Raw genomic sequence first — 22,239 nt, 5'->3', positions numbered from 1 at the left:
GAACGAAGTACTCTGTTTCCTTCACAGAACAAACCCCAGGGCTCAAGGGGAACTGCCAAGTTCTGTTTTGAAGATGTAACTAACTCTCAACACACTGCGCTGCGAGTAGAAGATGAGCTCGTTTTTTCTCAGTCTAACTGCACCCCAGGTTCTTCCATTAACCTGTCTGTCACCCTTAAGTTGTGGTATGGTTATAAAATGTTCCCCTCTTTTTTCATGAGTATTTTAATAAAAGATTAGTCAGGGCTAAACTGGGGCTACTGCCTAGACAAAATTTTAACTAAAAAAAAAAAATCTTCAAACTGACTTTTGTTTGACAGCTGATGGACCAATTACTTGTCCTCCTGAAAAAGCCCTCAATGTAACCAAAAACACTTCAGTACCATCTATTTATTCCAAGAGAGATTAGAATAAATTGAAGGATCTAGCAGTTTCTTTAAATATATAGAACAACAAAACAAAAAAAGTATGACTAAAATGTTAAGCTATTAAAAACAAACTGAAACTTTAGAAGTAAAAATCTAATTTAGTCTCTCATTCATCGGATGAGACTCTGGGCCCCAGGAAAGTAATCTCATCTGCATAAAGTGAGAACAAGAAAGTAGCAGAGTTCCCATCCTCTTTAAAATGTAATCTTTTCACATAATGAGTGCCATGAAGGGCCTGGAAGTCAAAATGCTCTTTGCAAAACGTTATAAAATATTGCTATTTTAAATTGTATCATACAAATGATAACTTTAGACAAAATTTTATTTGGTTATGTTAAGTTTAAATTGCTATTAATGTTCAGTTTATTTTATTTTACAGGTTACAAAATAGAATATAAAACCATGACTCTGACTACAAACGTTCAAAGAACAAAACAGCCACACAAGTAAACATGATTGTCTGTCTGAAAATTATTCCTTTAATAACCATTTGCTCCTTACTCATACATGTTATCTACCTGCTTGTAACATTACTGTTGGCTCTCTTTAGAATTTAAGGAAAATTTCAAAATGAAGAACCTGAAATCCCATCAGCTTATTTCTTCTTACAAACTGTGAAAGGACAATTAGGCAGTATAATACCTCTGTCCAGTACCAAGAAGGTGCATACAGGAAACCACCTGAGAAATACAGGTCTGTACCACGCTGAGCTCGACATGCTTCAAGGTCCTATAACCTTGGAGACCTAAAAACAGCTGAAAGAAACTGCACTCTTTGGGGAATGGAAAACGTTTAAATATATCTGAACTAAGAATATCAAAATATATTTGGGTGCATTAGCATATCTTCGTAACAGGTAGAAATCATAATTGATTTTTTTGGTGGTGGTAAATTTAACCCAGAGCTAGCAATGAAAAGATGCCCACAGGCTAGAATGGCATTTATATCTCACTCTGAAGGCAATGCTTCTACTATAATTGGTTCATACAGTAATTTGGTATTTTATATAAGGTAGCTTCTATACTATACTTCTATAGTATATTTACCTTCCTTAGCAAACAAAAAAATTTACATACTTTAAAGTATTCTGAGTATACAACTCTCAATCTGAAATACTCCTACATGAAGCTGTTTAGAATTATCCCTAAGATGTCCTTCCAGCCCTAAAATTGTATACTGTATCACTCCCACCCTCTAATGGCAGAATGTTATAAATCATAGCTCAGCTGTAGTGAAAATGTAAACATTTAACAATAAGATTAATGAATTTTTTATCATTGCCTTTAAAAACTCTTCTTTCAAATTTGATATATTGAGCACAATTAACATGCAATTCAAGTAAAAACATAATATATAATTGATTTTAAACTTTAAAAAGTGACTTCAGAACTATGAATTTGGGATGATAAAAGTAAACATACATTTCGATTTTTCTCCCAAATTTTCATGTTTAAAAAAAGGATTATGATTTCATTTATTGCCTTCAGCCATTTTGGAAATGGTACATTTATTTCGAAATATGTAACACATAAAGATATGTTAGTCATATTGTTGAGTTGCTTTAAGACTATATTATCTTAAGACTATATTAAGTCGAAGACTAATAGCACCAGCAGGATTGCTGACTTAATAAAATAGCTGGTCCAGACTAGTACAGGAATCTCCTGCTTAATGTTAATCTGTTCCTGAAAATTAGACGTGTGAGAAAATGCCTATTTCCCATTGCTTTAGATGGGGAAATTTACAGTGTGCTGCACATCAATCTAACATACCAACCAATTTCTTAAAACGTAACTAAAATACAGTAAAGTAGCAAACTATTATGTTAGTATGTTAAACTGGCTTCCTGGTCACCCAACAGTTAATATGCTCGCTTACCACCAGTTGCTTTTCCAGCAGTGGCATGGCCTCCCTTGGTACCAGCAATAGCCAAGATGCACATCCTTTCAATGCCGCTAGGCATACCTTCAAAATGTCTCCGCGTGACTCTCGCAGTCTGTTCATTTCATTTGAAATGTAACTCAAGGTTATTTCCACACTTTGTTTAGTTAAAACTTGAGCTTTGGAAAACAAAAATATAATTTTTTCCTACACAGATATCAACTGAAGAACTTTATTGAGACAGATAACTGGACGGATAGATAGATAGATAGATAGATAGATAGATAGATAGATAGATAGATAGATAGATAGATGGATGATAGGTAAATAGATGATAGATAGATGATAGATAGATAGATGATGATAGATAGATGATAGATGATAGATATATAGATAGATGATAGATAGATAGATGATGATAGATAGATGATAGATGATAGATAGATATATAGATAGATGATAGATAGATGATAGATGATAGATAGATAGATAGATAGATAGATAGATAGATAGATAGATAGATAGATAGATAGATAGATGATAGATATTCCATAAAGTCTGGCCATTAAAAACTAAAAGGAGCTTTATCAAAAAAAGATTATCAAGGAAGATGCAACATTACAAACATACCCGTCAAACATCAGTCTAGACATCTTCAGCTGCACATAATAGAAGCCTATCTAACCAGGAAACTCAGTATCTCACCTAACAAGAAGTCCAGAAGTTGACAATTCCCACAACAATAGACATATCAGTTCAACAATTCATCGTAAAAAAAAAGAAAACAATTTGTCGTGGACCAGGCTGCTTCCTCATTTCATTCTGCCACCTTTAACAGGTTACCTGTCTTGGGCTTCCTGCCCTCAGCAAAGACGGCAGAAATGGGTACAACCTCATCAGGCATTTCATCCAGATAAAAGAGCCGCCAGGAGAAAAGGAGACTGTCCCTTCAGTACCTGCCTATGAGCGCCTCAGCCCACCTTTCTTCACATACAATTAGTTGAATTGGCACAGGCAACCATTCTGAAAGTAATCTCTGAGGAGGTGGACTTGGCACCCTTATTGGCTTAGACAAATGAGAACTGGCCCCCCAGGACTGGGAATAAAGCCAGTCTCCCCTGAAACACATGGCCATGCAGTGGAAGGTGAATACTTTGAAGTGTGGAAGAAGGGGGAATGAATTCGGGTGGGCAAATCTGCTCTGAACACTTAGTTCAGTTGTCATTAATATAACAACTAAAATTATAATATAACAATTTAAGTCCAGGCAATAGGTGACATAAGTTAAACAAAGAAGTATTTTCACTGGAAAAAGAAATACCTTAACTGAAGACATTGCCAGGTTTTCTAACCAAATATAAATGATTTAGAAGTCACTCCCAAACCCATTAACAGTACGTGGACTGAGGATCAACTTTATGGAAGTCACTGTGCTGACTATTATGTAAAATACACAGCAGACAAGATGCATTAGGAAACAATAATATAGGAGCTCTTACAAGATACCATGTGATTAAGAAGCAAGTAAATGATAGGAGAAAATGTACAATATGAGATCAAAGAAAGAGGTATCTGGAGACTGTAGAGACCTAGAGACAGAATTTCATGAGATTTGAAGAGTGAACAGGATATAGACAAAGTGAAACAGGGCAGGCCAGGCACTCTGCACAAGGACACTCGGGGCTGCAGGCCTGGGAGCAAAAAAAATCCTGGGCAGAACAGTGAGCGGGGGTCCATGCAAACTATCATTACTAAGTCCTAGTTACATGTTTAATATAACAAGTAAAAAAGTTCTCCAATCACTGTTTGGTATCTATACATCTCTATTATTATTTGCTTTTTTTTTTTTTAAGAGAGAGGAAGAGGGGGGGAGAGAGAAAGAGAAACAATGATTGGTTGTTCCATTTATTTATGCATTCATTGGTTGCCTCCTGCATGTCCCCTGACTGGAGATGGAACCAGCAACCTTGGTTTATTGGGACAATGCTCTAACCAACTGAGCTACCCAGCCAGGACCTCGTTTGCTTATTTTTTAATGAAAAAATGAATTGCAGCCTCATTCCCTGAATGCATCACCGATACCGGGTCAGCACGGTAAGGCAGAAAAATAGCAAACTAATGAGCTGTTTGGGACCATCATGCTGTAAGTCATTCTATGAGACACCTGAAGTATTTGATATCATTGTTTTGTAATATTATTTAAATTTTTATTTGTATCCTCATTATAGATATCTTGTCTGCTGTATATATTACATTATAGTAATTATTCCTGATTTTTATTTAGCTGCTCTAAAGTCATTCTATTTTCTGAAGTCAAGCTAGTAAAAATGGCCAATGATATCTAACCCACCTCTGACAATGACTATGCTACCTCTGACATTAAAATAAAACACCCTATGATACCATAGCCCCAGTGGCTGGTGAACATTGGTAGACACCGCAACATCTAGAAAAGTGGTTCTTTAACCTTTTTAGGGTTACAGACCTTTGATAATCTGATCGAATGCAGAGACCCTTCTCCCCAGAAAAATGCAAATACAAAATGTTGCCTATAATTTCAAGAGGCTTATTGACCACTCCACTCAGCCCCACATTCGCCTTGGCTTAGAACCCCAAACATAGTGATAGCAACAGGGACAATGGCTGGTTATCACAGTTTTCAATTCCTTCAAGCAATCCATCAACAAACTATTTTAAGGGTTACAGTTTTCCTTTGGTGCTGCCAAGCATATTTTTGGATTGTGCATCAGAAAATAATAAATGCAAGAAATAAAAATAAGTTGTTCCGTAAGTATAAAGCTGAGCTATTTAACTTAGAATGCTGAAAAGTTTCTGAACAATGACTACTTTAAGTCATTAATACTATAATGTAAGGTATTTGTACAGTACACTTAATACTTATCATTAAAAATATGATATACACACACACAGCCATAAAAGTATATGCCATTTTTTATGGAAATACCAATTATAGGAAATGAATCCATTTCTAATTTAACTGATAACCAGAGTGTGGCAGCAATTCTCAATTCTTTAAAAATGTTCCACTAATTAATGCATAATTTAAATACTTCAATTTTTAATGGATATGAATGGACACTCTGGTGAACTCATTGCACAAACATGAAAAGCCTGTATGTGGCACTGGTAGGATGCTCACCACTCCTTTCCCATAATATACATCATTAATGATCAGGACCTTCTTCCTGGCTAAGCCTAGGTGATGGCTCAGAATCATTCTCCCAAGCATTTCATTAAATTTATCAGAATTAGCTAGTGAATAAAAAATTCTTTGTACTCACTTTTGTCCAGAAAGAAATCTATGTATAGTTCCCTCTTATTTGTCTCATCTAACAATGTAATGAGGATGCTATTAGATTTTGCATCATTACATTATGCTATTACATTTTATATGTAAGGAAAACCAGGTTGAAACGGTCAGTAGCTTGCTTGATCACACAGCAAGGAAATGACAGAACTCAGAATCCAAATATTATGATTTCCCGCTCAGTACCTATATTACCTAGGGTTTGGTTCATCTGCAAATGACAAAATGAAATAGTGGCTCACGCAGAACAGAAGTTTATTCCTGTCTCACATAAAGAAAGTTCATGGGAAAACATACAAGGCTAGCATGGCAGCTCCACAGTCTTCAAGGACCCAGGCTTTCCCAGCTTACTCTTCAGTTATCCTCACAATGTAATCTAGTCCTCATGGTCCAAGAGGGCCGCTAACACTCTACCAAATCACCACATCCATATTCCACCTGCTGTGTCTTTAAAAGATTTCCTAGAACCTGCAATACAATGTTTCTTCTTATATCCCACTGGCCAGAAACTTCAACTGCAAAATGGCCACATGGTGATTTGAAATGCTATTAAGTAAGAAAAAAAGGGAAACAGACACTGAAGGGCAACTAGTAGTTTCTGCCCCTTTGCCATGTTGAAGCTAAAGGATATTGGAAAAGTTAGACTTAAGGTCTTTGACACAATAACTTGCAGCATTATGGTCCCATATGATTCATTGGTTTATTTCACTTTTATTCCATCAAGCTGGCATGAGGATACTTAAATGCTTTTTCACTGATGCATCCAGGAGGTGATGCTGCAATCAATTTTTTCATTAAAAAATAATTCTCAGTCTTGATGAAAACGATAATTATCTCTGTTTTAAACATTGTTAATAGATTTCTGATAAGAAAGAAAAACAAAATACTACTTCACTCTTTTAAAATGGACAAATATCCGATTGTTCACTGCTGTCAGTGGGGTAAAATTCTAACATCTCAGAATGGCACACAGGCCCAATAACAAACCACCTTTCTAGACGCGTTTCTCATCAGTGGCCCTGGTACACCCTCTCTAGTTAGCCAAGAACTTTTTATGGGCCCTGTAAATGTCCCAGATTCTTCAGGATCTACATAGTTTACACAGTCGGTCTCACCTTCTGGAAGGTTTCCTTCTCCTACCACACATTATAAATTAAGTGTTTCAGCCCTGGCTGGGAAGATCAGTTGGTTAGAGCATTGTCCCCGTACACCAAGGGTACAGGCTCAATCCCCGGTCAGGGCACATACAAGAATAACCAATGAATGCATAAATAAGTGGAACGACAAATCAGTTTTGTTTTTCTCTCTCCCTTCCTCTCTCTCTCTCCAAAAATCATTAAGAAAATAAAATAAGTATTCCAGCAATTCCCAAATATCAGCACACATAAAAGTCACCTGCATTGCTTTTTTTTTTTTAAATTCTGGCTCTCAGGCTATAGTTCAAAAGACTGTTTCCATAGGTATGGGTCAGGTCGAGGTATCTACAGCATCTTTAACAAGGAGCAGAGAGTCCGGGACAGAGCAGGTGCACATCAAGAACGTTCACTTGATGATTCTACAATAGGAAAAGATTATATCATACTAATTTGAGATTTTTTTCTTCTGGTTTAGTTTATCTGATAATGCTATTCTGAGGTAACACCATAATTCTATCATGATACAAGAAACAAATAAGATGCTTAAATTTTTTATAAATTCACACTTATAAAGATTAATGTGGAACCCCAGTAGGAAACCTTTCCTTCATACTATGCTTTGGTTTCAAGGGGAAAAAACAGAAGCTGAGTAACATAACACTTAAATATAAAAAACTACTGTATTATTAAGATTACCAGAAAGACAATATTTAGGTTTTCCAACCTTATATGAATTACTAGTACAAAGCACAATGCTCACACTGTGTACATTTTATTTAATTTTCATCCTCATTATTTATTTCCTCAACAGAAAGAAATAAGAATAAACTTTAAGTTAAAATGTAAAAGGTAGTCATCACAATTTTTCAGTTAAATAGTCTCAGATGTGGAAGATACAGCATTATGAAAGCTCTAAGGAAATACTAGAGGAGCCTCCATTTATGTAACATGGTGTGCACACTTAGATTTTTTTCCCTACTGAAGGAAACAGTACTGTAGTAAACCAGTCAATTACCCCCAAATAGCTATACTAAAAATATGACTGCCTGAAGGTTTTAGTTCAAAGAAAATGGACCTCAGAGTTGCTCTGAAAAGTTTATGGGTGTTAATCTGTCAAATAATTTTACCTCATGTCACTCTAGATGTACTATGGCTAAGACAAAAAGAGTCATAGGCCACCTGGAATTCACATTTGTATAATTAATTTAATAAAAACTTCCCCACTGCTCTTCTGACTTAAATACCCATACACAGATTTAAGGTTCCAAATATATTACTCTTAGAACAGATTTCATTTCGTAGATTTCTGAAGCTTTCTGCTATTTGCCTATTTAATGCTTGAGAGGAAGTATGTTTCACCTAGGAATTCTGCAGTTTTATTTGCTTTTTGTTTGTTTATGGCTGGACTACAGTGGAAGAGAAACTGTAACTCTGTATTTTTATGAGGTCTTTTTTGAAGTGTCTTAAACACATTATTGGACGGTGTACAATTACTAAATTATAGAGAGTGAACTGCAGTGGCTCTCAGCTTGGCATGCACACTAGAACTACCCTGGGGGACTCTGGAAATAAAAAATAAATAAGTAAGTAAGTAGTAAGTAAGTAAGTAAGTAAGTAAGTAAATAAATAAATAAATAAATAAATAAATAAATAAAATAAACCAATGTCCAGACCAAGCCCCAGGTCCATCTAATCAGAGTTTAGGCATGTAGACCCAGCACCAGTACATATTCAAAGTGCCTCCTACTGCACAGGAGGGTCAGAACCCTAAAGTTAGGAAGACAGAGCCCTCCTTTACATTTGAGTCAGTGGAGTCTACTGAGCCCCAATAAGAATGAATGACTTTCTCACAACAAACTGCATGAAACAGAGGGCTCAGTTCTGCCTCTCAGTCCAGTTGGCACCTCTCCCTGCCCCGTAAAGTTCTCTCTCGCTCTGCACATTCAAGGAGATAAGGCAGGGTGGTAAAGCCCACCCCACACACCCTGCCCCAGGACAGCCTTGCCCGAACACTTTCATCTCTGAAGTGTCTCTAGGTTAACAGGGGAAACACAATTAAGAACCAACAAATATGAAAATTCTGTTCATTCCATCTGTTAGACATACAACTCCACATTTCTTAATGGGAAATAAGCAATTGCATAATGAAGTTAGTTGAGAAACCCTAGCACACTTTGCTTTAGAATTGAAAGGTCAAGAGCAAAAACACAAAGATCGCAAAGTAAAATAATTGCCATTTGAGTTTTTGTGGATATCCAATAAGCGGGTAAAGCTGTGTTTTTAATCCATAAACACTTTTCTAAGATTTGGTACACTTCTGTTGTAAGAACAGGGAGTAAAAATACAAAGCACGTACTGAAAATCTGTTTAGTTTTTGCCATTGTTTTAATTAAAGCCTTCAGTCTCACATATGATCAAAGTGACTTACTGTCCCTCATTCCCTGGAATGTAAATTTTTATTGTACACAATTAAATTTCCACTTCCAAACAAAGGAAAGAATACAGAGATGAAAAGATTACCTAAAAAGCTCCATATAAAAACATGATAGCTTAACTGCAGCGTGTGTTCATGGTTTGAACGTTTCCCAGGATGAGGAATTCAGTAGGAGACAATCTTAAACATAGCCCACTACTTTTGAAAGTGATTTATCATTTAAACTGGAAAAAAAGGTGAGACTAAATTACGCATTTCAGTATGGATACCTAAAAGATGACATCCAAGCTGCTGTGAATTACTAAATTGGATGAGTTTTACAAAACAATTAGCTTGATGGAAACTAGCTCTTATGCCCTACTTTAGAAGCACCTGCATATTCTGAAAAACATGATGAATTTCAGTTCAACTGTAACCCAATTCCTTTAATCTCTGAAATAGCGCTTACCCGCTTGATCCTGCCTGCTCCAAAGTTATATTCAACATCTGGTCAACAGTGTCACGGAACACAACAATAATCTAAATTATTCCTTTTCATTTTATATTCTGTGGGGGGTTTTCTGTTGCTATTATTTTTCCTTAGTTTAGCCATAGCATATTAAACTAATTCATGCTTTTGTCTTAGTTTTGGAAGGAATTATATGCCAATATCTAGGCAACAGATACCCCTTTTTCCTGATTTAAAAAAACTATGAGGTTGCACACTACGGTAGCAAGTTTGCAATCAACTTAAAGATAATGCCTTAAAAGCACAATTAAGCATGTCATAACTGAAGAAAACCCTGGCGATTACAAATAGCACCATGTTTGCTGGGGTTTTAAACAGCAGTATAGACTAAGAAAACTCGCCACCCAGTGATGCAAATGAAAATTGCAATTTGTTTTTGTGTAAAATGAGTACCCGGGAGGATTACTTCAACTTCATTACTGAATGAATGAACAGCTATTACCTTCTTCTGTGAATAGGAACTGGTTACAAGGGAAAGGATGTTTTTCTACTGGGCCTTTTTTACCCCCCTCCTTATACTTATTCAGCACAATCGAACATTTTACAAAGACTAAAAGCTTTGGAAACCCTAAGAGAGAAAAAGTTTTCCATCCACAAGTAAGCTAATTGTATATGAAAAGCCCAGATATTCCCATTATCAACAAAAGTGCCTAGGCTCTGCCTGACCCTGAATTTCAACTCACGGGGTGTTGACTTCAGCGACTCAGCAATGCCATCTAATAACTGCAACCAGAGACCTAACTGTGTTAAGCAGGAAGGCTTGCCTTGGGGGAAAAGTAGCCCCAAGTGGGAAAATATAGATAATTTATTCTTTTAACAGCAGAGTTTACTCTGAATTGTTAGAAACAGGCTGTAAAAGCCACATAAGATGATAATCTAAAAAATTCTGTAGGTTACACACTGATAGAAGTTGCCATAAATGTAATCATGTTTCTAAGTCTTTAGTTATCCACTGCACATGAGGACAAAGAAAGTTATGTGAACACGTGATAACAGAAGTACATGTGTGTAAGTATGGGGCCATGTTAATAATAGCATTTCATATCTACCACTTGACCTATTTGGCATTTTCCAAAATATTTTCCACCGTATGCTCTGAGACTGAAGTAGATATATATGTCAGTTTAGAACCATATGATAAAAGAGCAACTCAGCAGGACAAACCAGTCTTCAAAAAAAGATGTTACCATTCTATTTTTAAAGACAATTAACTATATTCCTGATCATCTGTCCTGACTTTTATCAGTCAATTCAGTTAAGTCCCTCATTGTTAAAGGATTTTTTTTTACTAACTAAACAATACATAGCATCTTCCAATCTCAACTTCAGTAAGGAGATTCTAGATTTCTTCAATATGTTTAAAATATTAACTAGTGAAAATTTGGGGGTAGCCAAACTTTATAAACAGTAATATACCAACCCTCTTTTATTAAAACAAACAAAAATCAGCACTTTCTCTTGTATACAGTAAAGAACACAAGTTAATTTTTTTTAAATCTTAAAATGTAAATAATGTCTTAAAATTAAAAATGATAATATGACATTTTAAAAAAATGGATAGCTTAGTGTTCAAGAGGGTAGGAGGTAGGCTCTGAGATCAGACTGCCTGGGCTAATTCCAGATCTGCTATGTGTCAGCTGGAGGAACTTGGAAAAGTTAGGCCCTCGCCTGTATATGGAGATATGATACCACCACTTCACTCACAGGGTTGTTCTAAGCATTTTACACACATTAACTCACTTAATCCTCTCAATAACCCTATGGGGAGGTACTGTTATCAAGTTCATTCTCTAGATAAGCTAAATGACACCCGGGAGGCTATATAACTTGCCCAAAATGGTGAAGGGTGTGGCAGATACACTACCCCAAAATATGCCACTTTGGCATAAGGATAATTTTGAACGGAAAGCAAGAGATAAAACCCCCATATGAAAGATGCCAGGAGGAAAGAGACATTCTTATCACCAGAGATGGGGAGTTGAGGCCAAGAGAACTATACAGACAGACCTTGTTAAAATAACTCCTATCTTCCATTAGTCTCCCCGCATATTTGAGTCACATTTCCACAACTGCCTCTTTATTCAACCGGGTATATATGCACTTAGGTTTTACCACTTCTTTTGGTCTTCACTCTTCTATGAGGGCTGCCATGGACATGTAAGCATCTGTATGCTTTTCTCCTATTCATCTGTCTTATGTCTATTTAATTCTCTGCACACTAAACGTGAATCCTTTAAATAGCTACTTGATAACAAGAAGAATAATGTTGATTTCTAATCATGAAACAACAGGAAAAAACAAGGTTCTCTGTGTTCTTTACTGTAGAACACCTCTATGAAGACTACAGAGGTGTTCTACAGTAAAGAATACAGAACAGCCCTGGCTGTGGGGCTCAGTGGTTGGAGCGTCGGCCAGCACCCCGAAGGGTCTCGGGTTCGATTCCTGGTCAAGGGCAAGGGTTCGCTCCCCTTCCCCAGTCGGGCCACGTGTGGGAGGCAGGCAACCGGTGGATGTGTGCCTCTCTCTCTCTCCCTCCCTCCCTTCTACTCTCTCTGAAAAGCAATGGGAAAAATATCCTCAGGTGATAATTAACAAAACCAAACAAACAGAAAAGAATACAGAACAGAGTTTGGAAAATCAGGCTTTGTGGAAGCAAATTTTGAGAGAAGAATTTACTGTGAAACTCCTGAAAGAGCAGAGCAAAAACTTCACACTTCACAGGAGACCAGAGACATTCCTGCAGTTTTTCCGTTACTGAAACTAATTCATTACATGAAAGGGAAGCAACATTGGCAGCTTTCAAGGAACAGAGAAAGTTGGGGTTGACAGAGCCAGCCTGACTTCGAAGCCACGGCACTAATTCCTGACATGCTAAGAAAGGCCAGATAAGCAGTCGTGTCCACAACATCCCACTTTATCCCAGTCAGAAGGCTCCCCAGAAAAATCGCTGGGCCTGCTCAGACTGTGCCCCAATATTTTGTCCCGGGGGTAGAGGATCTGGCGAGAGAAAAAACAACTCTGAGCACCCCAGCTACTGCCCCTGTCCCAGGCTACATGAAGCAGAGTCAGGAAAGCACACAGGCCGGCCAGAACTGGACGGTGGAAAAGATGGGATATTCTATGGCAGCATTTAGCTAGGAGAAAAACTCTATTCTGATCTCCCAGAGATTAAGGCCAGGAACTGGAAGAGGGCCAGGGAGATAAAACCTCAGTGTCCTTTCTGCAAGAGCCCAGGTCCTGAAGACAAAGGCTGAAGAGGCGAGGAGACCCACCCACCATACTTGTGAATGTGTGAGGTGAAAGGCATGGCTGAGCCTGGCTCTGAGAGGGGCTAAGCTGAAAGTTCAGGCACACCCTTAAATCCTATGGATGCCAGGGGACCCTAGTCTGTCTGGGCCGCCATAAAGGAGGAGATAGGAGACCAGGATCTGGAAGGGAAGACACCTGAGAATCATCCCAGACAGAGAGTAAACACCCTGCGAGTTCGCGCCTCCTCTCAGAGGAGCCCAGATCTGGGGGGCAGGGGCCCACGTGTAAGGGATACGAGCCGCAAGGGGAAACTGGGTCTTGGCTCCTCTTTACCAGAATACAAACCCTCCCTCAGGGAAAGACACAGTGACATGAAGAAAATGTTATTTTTTCTCATTCCCCTTGGGAAAAAGCATAGCATCTGGTTGAAAGAAATATATTTTAAAACCACTGAAACCTTAATAATTAGTAGTATAAATTTTATAACAGGAAATAAACTAGGCTTAAACATTTAGGAGACACTATTTAATATTACATTGAAAAGTGTACTGCAGCCCAGCCGGCGTGGCTCAGTGGTTGAGCATTGACCTATGAACCAGGAGGTCGAAGTTAGACTCCAGGTCATGGCAGTCAGGGCACATGGCCGGGTTTCGGGCTCGATCCCCAGTAGGGGGCGTGCAGGAGCAGCCGATCAGTGACTCTCATCATTGATGTTTCTGTCTCTCTCCCTCTCCCTTCCTCTCTCTGAAATCAATAAAAACATTTTTTTTGTAAAGTGTACTGCATGCAGCAAATATTTATATTTCAGATGCCTAATTTAATTTAAGATGCTAATTTAAGGAGCAAGGTTTGCTATTTATAAAACAGAACTTGAGATTATCAAGGATTCTTCAAGACTTTGGGTTTTTTACAATGAAAATGTTGATTAGCATATCAGGGAGAAAAAAATGGGATAATTTTATAAATTTAATTGGCAGGACACAGCCAAACCAATATATACGAAGAGCCTGACTTGATGACAATATCCTAAATGATTAGTGAACTTTATAGATTTCATATAAATTAATTCTGGAATTACTGAGAAATAATTTAAAAAAATCAATCCTATAATTTTCAAGTAATTTTTTAAAAGAAAAATAATCCATGTAATTATGATTTCATTTCTTAAAATGACTCACCTAAAAGGACAAATCCATCTGCTTCTGTCTCTGACACCGAGGGCTTTTTTGATTCCGGAGGCTTCCTGAAGAAGTGAAACATCGCTGCCACTGGGATCTGAAACAGAAACACTATCTAAGGTAAAATTCAAATGAAACTGTAAAACTCCTACCCTTTCTAGTAAAAAGTCAAATATAAAGAAATCACAATAACTACTTTTTAAGAATTTCATTACCAGACTTAAAAACACAAGCCCTCCTCTCCAGGTGTCAGAAGACACAGCTAGAAATTAAGGCGCATGGACTTTCAGGGTAAAATGAATCATGTAACCTCTCAATTTCTGAACATGCAGGAAATCACCCAAGAAATCACCCCGTGTAAAACCAACATCAACAGGTCACACCAGAACCTGGTAGGACCTCTCTAAACATAAACATAAATCATTTACTTGATTGAGGAAAGGAAAAAAACAAACACACCCGTCATGCAATAACTAGCTTAAAGCTCATAAAGCTGAGACCGCCTGAAAAAAAGAAGGCATTTCAAACATCCTCTCCAGTGGCTTATCTGATTCAGACACTCAAGAACTGTATCCACCGTAAAGCTGCAGCCAACTCTAAGTTCCCATCAGAGCAGATCTTTGTGTTGGTGCGATTATTGTGCGCTACCCCCAAACCACACACACACACAAGCACACACACACGCACACACACACGCACACACACACACGCAAGCTCCCCTACCTCTTCCTCCTCCTATCTTTGCACACTCAGGCAGGCCAACAAGTCCTAGAAAACAACTGGGAAGGAAGTTTAAGGGAACTTGCAAGGACATACACACTACACTCTGAGGGCAGTCCCTATAAACAAAGCCATGTAACAGACAGCAAAGAAAAGAATAGTCCTAGTGGCAGCAAATGCTCTACACTTTTGTTTTCATATATTCCACCCAAACCAGAAAATCAAGCGGGGGGATGGGAGGGTCAGTAAATATTTTATCTGAACAGAAGCCTCCTAGAAACTGAGAACTGAACTGGGATTTGCGTAGGTCGACCTGCCCTGAGCTATAGATCCAAGTGGATGGTAAGGGAGCCTATTTGTTGTTAAAAAACATATCTGGCAGATTTCACTTGTTAAAAGAATAAAAAATTGAGAAGAAAAACACAAGCCACATGAGAAAGAAAATGTTCCAGTAGAGGAAAGGAGCAGCCTCTGAAATCCTCAAAGAAAGAGCTTACTGGATATAGTGATAGATCCAGAAGAAAAGTCTGGAAATAGTTTGGCACCCTCGATAGAGTACAGGAAGCATGGCTTCTACGAAACTGGTGAAAAACAAGAGTAGGTGAAAAAGCAAAAGGAAAAGATGAGAGGACCAAGAAAACTAAGATAAAAGAAACCCAGGCAAGAAAGAAATGATATCAAAAAATAACTGGTTGGTTTATACATTCAGACTTAAAAGACTGTAGGAGGCAACTAACTTCTCAACCCCAAACGGTTAAAAATGAAAAGCAGCCCTTTGAAGGAACAAAAGCTGATTAAAACTCAACCTCAACTAAGGATCAAATCAAGGGTACAGCCAGCACACCTGACATTAAACCCTCTGCCCAGATCAAGTGGCGCTCAGTAAGTTCTTTCACTCAGGGTAAATGGTTCAGGAAAAAGAGACAAAGGGGGTAGGTCTCCAACTGAAAGCTGGTGGAGAAAAGATACCCTCAAACAAAGAAAGAAGGAGGGGCACAAGTAGGGGTAAAAAGACGAGAAATACAGAAAATCTAACAGTTCATATCTAGCCAAAATTGTAGGTTTGGCTATTGATACGTGAAGCTGACTAGAATCAGTAAGAAGTCATGAGAATTTCTGAGGGTTGTACTGCCAAAATAACTAGTCTTGATTAAAAGAGGGCCACAACTCTACAGACAGGAAGCTGCCAGAGAAAGCGACTCGGCCCCCAAGGAAGGCCTATTCTCCAGTGACAACTTCAGTGGTAGCTAAGAAGTTACTAGAAAAGGAAGAAACTCTCAGAGGGTGGAGCCAATGGGTGTGGAGAACAATGGACTGGGGTGGGGGCTCTGCCAGGAAGCAGAATCTGGGCATAGTTAATGAACATTCTCCAACCCAAAGTGGGGGGGGGCCCAAAATGCCTGCTCAGTGGGATTTCAGAATTGCTACCACTCTGTGACTGCTACATATTTCCCATTCCTCCCCTTTCTGAATGGGAGTGGTTTTGTCGGTTATCTTTCCCAGTTCCACAGGGTGGGAAGGGACACAAGGGACAGACTACTGGCCTTTTTAGTTCCTGAAGTCTCCAGAACAAGAGGTGATCTGGACCTGATAAAGAAATACTGAACTTTGAGCAGGATGCTAAGACCAAATGGGGACAATTTGGGTAACTGCCCTTGGGGACAGGTGAGTCATTCTGCCCATGGAAGGGAGAGAGAACTGAGTATATGGTGACCATAACTGAGAACCCCAGAATCATGAGGGCTGTTCACTGGCTTTTCCGTAATGGAGACTTCCCAGCGCTATAGTCATCTACCCTCCTTGAGGTAGGTGTGGCCATGTGGCTTGCTTAGTTCACCCTGTCACATGCCATTAGAGTGCTATAACAAAGAGCTTTGTGGACAGAGGAGCAGAGGCCCTTTAAAAAGTGGTTCCCATTCTAACATAAAAAGAAAAGCCTTTGAATAGGACTCAAATTTCCAATACCTTCCCATGTCTGGCCACAAACCAGGAATGGAACAAACACAGAAAACATACAGTGGTGCTGGTACATCATTCTCAAGCCCCCACATTTCAGATATGTGGTTACAAAAGCCAGACCAAACTCAGATGTAGCGCCAGAGTCTCTTTTTAATGCAAGTATTTTGTACAGAATTTATAACTTAAGGAACTAAGTGAAGCACTTAAGTTTTTCATGACCTAAAACATAAAACTGAAACAATCTACAGGCTGCAGCACTTTGTTGAAAGTATGACTTACTGGCAATGTATAACATTCTATTCCATCCTTTAGAGCATCATAAAATTCCAGACATAGTTAGAGGAGGGATAATTTAGGCTCCAAGAGTCAAGAAACTTCCAGGCATGGAAGAAACGGGTCAGGAATAAGAGAAAGGTAGCAGGGGCAGTGACGAAGAACTCGGAATGGCAGCAAGGACGAGTTTATTGCAAATATCTATTGGAAACAACAACTCTAAAACTGTTATAAAAGTACCAGTCACCCTCAAACCTAGTATTCTGCCTACCTGACCACCATCTTACAGGAACATGGTAAATTTCCCAATACAAGTCTCAGGATTCCCTTGTATGATCAACCCTGCTGCTGGCATTAATGACTCATTCCACTAGGGACCTCAAGTCAGGGTAATGATATATCTTTACAGGAATTGCTCCATGCATGAAAAGACTATGTCTGAGACACTAAAATCTATAATCAAATTATCTTTATGTCATGATATTTTTTTCATGTCACTGAAAAACACAGTGCTAGAAAAATGTATCCTGGTAGAGCTGGCAATTACCAAGCTAAAATCTCCCCTCTGTGACCTTCTTCTCAGAGGGGGAAAGCTGCATGGTTAGGTCACCACTCCAGCAGCCAGATTTAGTTACCTTGCTTAAGACTAGAGAGTGGGAAGGAAAAGGGGAGTAACTACAAACCCCACTACAATATGTCAAAATGCTTTACGTACTCTATCTCCTATGATCTTACAATCACCAACCAGGCACAGATAGCTATTCACAATGTGTAAGAATTGAAGTAAAGTAGGTTATGTATTGGTCCACCTTCAGGTGGCTAGTAAATAGCAGGGCTAGAATTTTAAACCAAGTCCGTTTGGCGCCAAAACTGGACGCTTTTTATCAATAAAGTACCAGAGAAAAGGCGTCCCTCACAATTAGGACATTTGTGTTGGACATTAATATATTTCCCAATATTAGTCCAATACATTTTATTAATTTCACTTTTTGTCTTTATTAATCCTTACTTTCCCAAGCCTAGCTCAGCTCTATGTTCTGAAGACGTTTATGATTTCCATAACATGTGTTCAAGACCTTCACTTACTTTATATTTTATAAACATTTACTAAGTGCTTGGGCCAGATACTGACTGAACACTGCAAATGCAGCATCCAACTTATATTTAAGGGGAACAAACTGCAACCCCCAGCCTGCCACACCTCTGAGGCATTTCTTAGCAAAAGGAAGAGTCATTTAAGAGCCCCATCCCCAAAGTGGAGGAGGCCTGTAGTAGTCCCGCTGCCCCACGCACGCATGCTTCTGACGTACATCACCTTGACAGTCAGGATTCTTTTTGCTTGGAGTTCTCAAGCATATTCCTCTCTTGTTTCCTTATTTACAAGTATCAGTATTTTTACAATTGTCTACAGTGAGTAAATTTCACATTTAGAAACAGAAAAAAAATACCAAAATTTTATCTGAAAAATACATTATCATCTAGCAGCAACACTCTTGCCTGGCTGAGCTGGGAGCCAACTCAGAATACCTCCTAAGTCTCAAAAATGAGAATCTTGGAGCTGCGCTGATATGCGAGATAAAGAATTCACCCGCCCAAGCCACACACAGGCTGGGAGAAAACACTTGCAAATCACAAACCTGATATAGGATGAATGTATATAAAATATATAAAGATGTGTGCATATGAAAAAATATAAAGAACCCTTAAAACTCAATAATGAAAAACAAATTAATAAAAACTGGGCAGAAGACATAAACAGACATTTCACCAAAGAAGACACGAGTGGCAAAAAGCCACATGAAAGAATGCTCAACATCATTAGTCAATAGGCAAATGCAAATTAAAATCTCAATGAGATACCACTACACACCTATTAAAATATTTAAAATTAAAAAGGCTTGCCATGCCAAGTGTTGGCAAAAATGTGGAGCAACCGGAACTCTTGTACACTGTGGTAGGTGTGTAAAATAGTATAAACACACACCTACCACATGACCCAGACCTTCTCCTTCCAGGTATTTACCTAAGAAAAATGAAAGCATATGTTGCAATTGTACACAAATGTTATACAGCTTTTCTTTGTAATAGCCAAAAACTGGAAACAAGCCAAATGTCCAACAACAGATAAATGGATAAACAAACGGCAGTGTATCCATAATAATATTCAGCAAGAAAAAGGCATGGAGTCCTGAGATATGCTACAACTTGCCAGACTATCAACAAAACCAAGCTGAGTGAAAGAAGCCAGACTAAAAAGAGTTTATACTGTATGATTCCATTTATATGAACTTCTAGAAAATGCAAACTAATGTATAATGACAGAAAGCAGATCAGTGGTTGCCTGGGGAATGGGGAGGTGCAGGCAGGGACTACAAAGGGGTACGAGGAAACTTGTGAGGGTGATGGATACATTCTTTATCTTGATTATGGTGATGGCTTCAGGGGTATAAACATGTCAAAATTCGTCAAAGTGAACACTTTCAATATGTGCAATTTATCATATGTTGATTATACCTCAACAAAGCTATTTTTAAAATACAATTATTAGCACAATATTCTAGATGTCAAATAAATGTAGTTCACTATTTAGAAAATTGTCTCAAATCCCTTAAACAACGTTGTGTATGTTACTGATACAGTCTTTGTATGAAAAGTGCTTATTTTCTCTAAGGACTTACACAAAATTGAAAAATAAAAGAACAGTATCTTCACTATTTTAATGTACATACAGGATGCACATACAAGGGCTACCCTGACTGCCCGCAGGCACGCCCTATTGCTCTGAAGGGGAGGAGGGTAGCGCAAGTTAATATATTTACTTTTTTCCTATTAGTCTAAGGCTTACCTTTTAAGTAATACCTCCCATGACAAAAGGATTAAAGGATTAAGGCAAACTCGGTTTCTCAACTTGGTTATCTTCTTTTGATTTCATCAGACTACTAAATAATGTAAATATATCACATAAACTGAAATTTTAATGTAACCAATAAACAGCAGACACTTAACTACAAAAGTAATATATATACACACACGTTTTTTCTTCATATTTGTGTCCAAATCTAATAAATATGTATATTTCATACTGCTAAATTAAAATCAAACGTTTTAATCTTCCTCTTCTTCTGTATGGTGGGTTATGAACTGCATGATTATGTAAGATTAATACAAATTTAGATAACGAGTTTACTAATTTAGATTTACTAGATACCAAAAAAGGAGATGGTCCATGCTTTTGGTAGTTTTAATCTTGAGAGACAAGATTATATTACCAAAAACAGCATTAAACAGTATAAAACATTCCAGAAGGATCAATGAGAATTAGAAGAGCCCTGGTAGACCTCACAAATAGGTAGCCCTGAGTTTAACCTCATCTGATGGGTTTGGTACAGATATAAAAGAAGAGAAGGCCTTTCCTATAAAAAGGGTCAATACGAACAAAGAACATAATGTGTTTAGAGGACAGCAAACGGAGTGACCTCACTAGAGGTATGTAGGTAAGCAATAGAAAATAAGACTGCAAAAGAAAAGTACAGGTAAATTATTGAAAGAACTAAAAAGTTAAGAAAATGATAGAATATCCAGAGTTTTATACAGGATGTATTTACTATTATTGTGTAGTCTAGGATCTTGAGGAAGGGAGTATTTCAGAAAGATTAAAATGTAAAATAATATGCTGGAGAGATTGCTTGAAAGTATCGAGTCTAAAAATTAGAAAGTAGTAAAAAGGGATTGAACTAAGATGGAAGGAGTTTGAATAAAAAAGAAGGGACAGTGTGGCTCAGCTCTTGAGCATTGACCTATGATCCAGGAGATTGTGGTTCGATTCCCGGGTTGCGGGGCGTGAAGGAGGCAGCCGATCAATGCCTCATCATTGATGTTTCTATCTCTCTCTCTCTCCCTTCCTCTCTCTGAAACCAATAAAGACATATATTTTTAAAAAAAGAAATATGGAGTAGGACTAGTGACACTCAACTGTACAAAATACTGATGAAAGAAATTAACGCAAGATGACTAAAGTTTCAAACCTGAAGGACTGAAGAAAGTGATTTCATGATTAAGAAAAGGGAAGTAGAACAGGGAAGTTTATTTCAAGAGAAGAAAAGAATCAATTCCATTTCAGACAAGTTGGATATAGGGTAACAGTGACTGGTACAAATAAAAATATGTAAAACACTGTTGGAAAAATGGAAGCCAGTGCTCCAGTGAAAGGAATTAGTTGGAATTCAGGAGTTGTCAGCATGTAAGTGATAGCTGAAATCAAAAACATCAGTGTTATTGCAAATAGAAAATATGAAAGTTCAGGGATTGAGACCATAATCTTTGTGGTGTCAAATGATACTATGAAAATATATCCCCTTAAATATACCAAAATGATGCATATACTCCCTTTCTTCAAAGTTTTCAAAACCATTATGCTTGGCTGTCTCACCAAGAGTAAAATGTTAACTATATTGTTTCACATTTCAAAACTGTAGAAACATCTGACCTCTCCAGTAGAATGCAGGGGTGGTAAATTCAAATGCCAGGCAGGTACCTGAGTGAAGCCCGCCTTCTAGGAGACAAGGAGTGAAGGAGAGTACAGGCCTCGTCTAAAGAAGGCAACTCTAGGGAGGGAGATGCCCACGGAGCCGAGTGGAGGAGCCCTTCCCTAAAACAAGGCTGTGAGGTCTTGACTCAGGAACCAGTGAAAGAGCCTTTTTTAAAGTGTTGAGCTGGGAAGGTCTGTAATCAGATTTGCACTTGCTGCTCTGGGCACCATAAAACAACAACAAAAGAAAAACAGGACCAGGCTGAAGCTATGGTTAAGGCACCTCTCCCCCTGAAGATGATCCCAAGGCATCGAAGAACCTTTGGGAAATGTAGCTTGCAGGTCTAAAGTTGCCTGTGTCAGAAAGTCCCTCCCCTTTAATGTCTGTGTGGCACTGTGGGCCTGACACTCAGAACTGCTGCTGTGGCTGTCACCCAGTCCTCTCAGAGAGATAACCTTTTTGTTGAAGTATTTGTGTTATACTATTTTATCCTGTCTAGTAGTTTTTCTCATTTATTTGCTTTTTCAAATTAGGATTACCTGAAGATTCTCCCCGTTTTTCCATCCCACCTAGGTTTTTTAATTTTGAAGGTTTGTGATATTTGTGATATTGGTGT

At 38.1% G+C, this 22,239-nt stretch overlaps 1 protein-coding gene across 1 annotated transcript in view; it reads right to left on the bottom strand.

Annotated features, from left to right (window-relative positions):
- UMAD1 (UBAP1-MVB12-associated (UMA) domain containing 1) overlaps positions 1–22,239 on the bottom strand; it is a 179,046-nt gene that overhangs the window by 147,981 nt on the left and 8,826 nt on the right. Inside the window, exon 2 of the mRNA XM_081147041.1 lies at positions 14,143–14,239. Coding sequence (XP_081003167.1) covers positions 14,143–14,224 — 82 coding nt within the window. The 5' untranslated portion in view covers positions 14,225–14,239. The remainder of the gene's footprint in view (positions 1–14,142; positions 14,240–22,239) is intronic.

The sequence above is a fragment of the Miniopterus schreibersii genome, assembly GCF_964146895.1.
Source record: "Miniopterus schreibersii genome assembly, chromosome: 9".
NCBI lineage: Eukaryota > Metazoa > Chordata > Mammalia > Chiroptera > Miniopteridae > Miniopterus > Miniopterus schreibersii.
The sequence above is the reverse complement of the archived record's forward strand: the minus strand, read 5'-3'. Positions and strand labels throughout refer to the sequence as shown.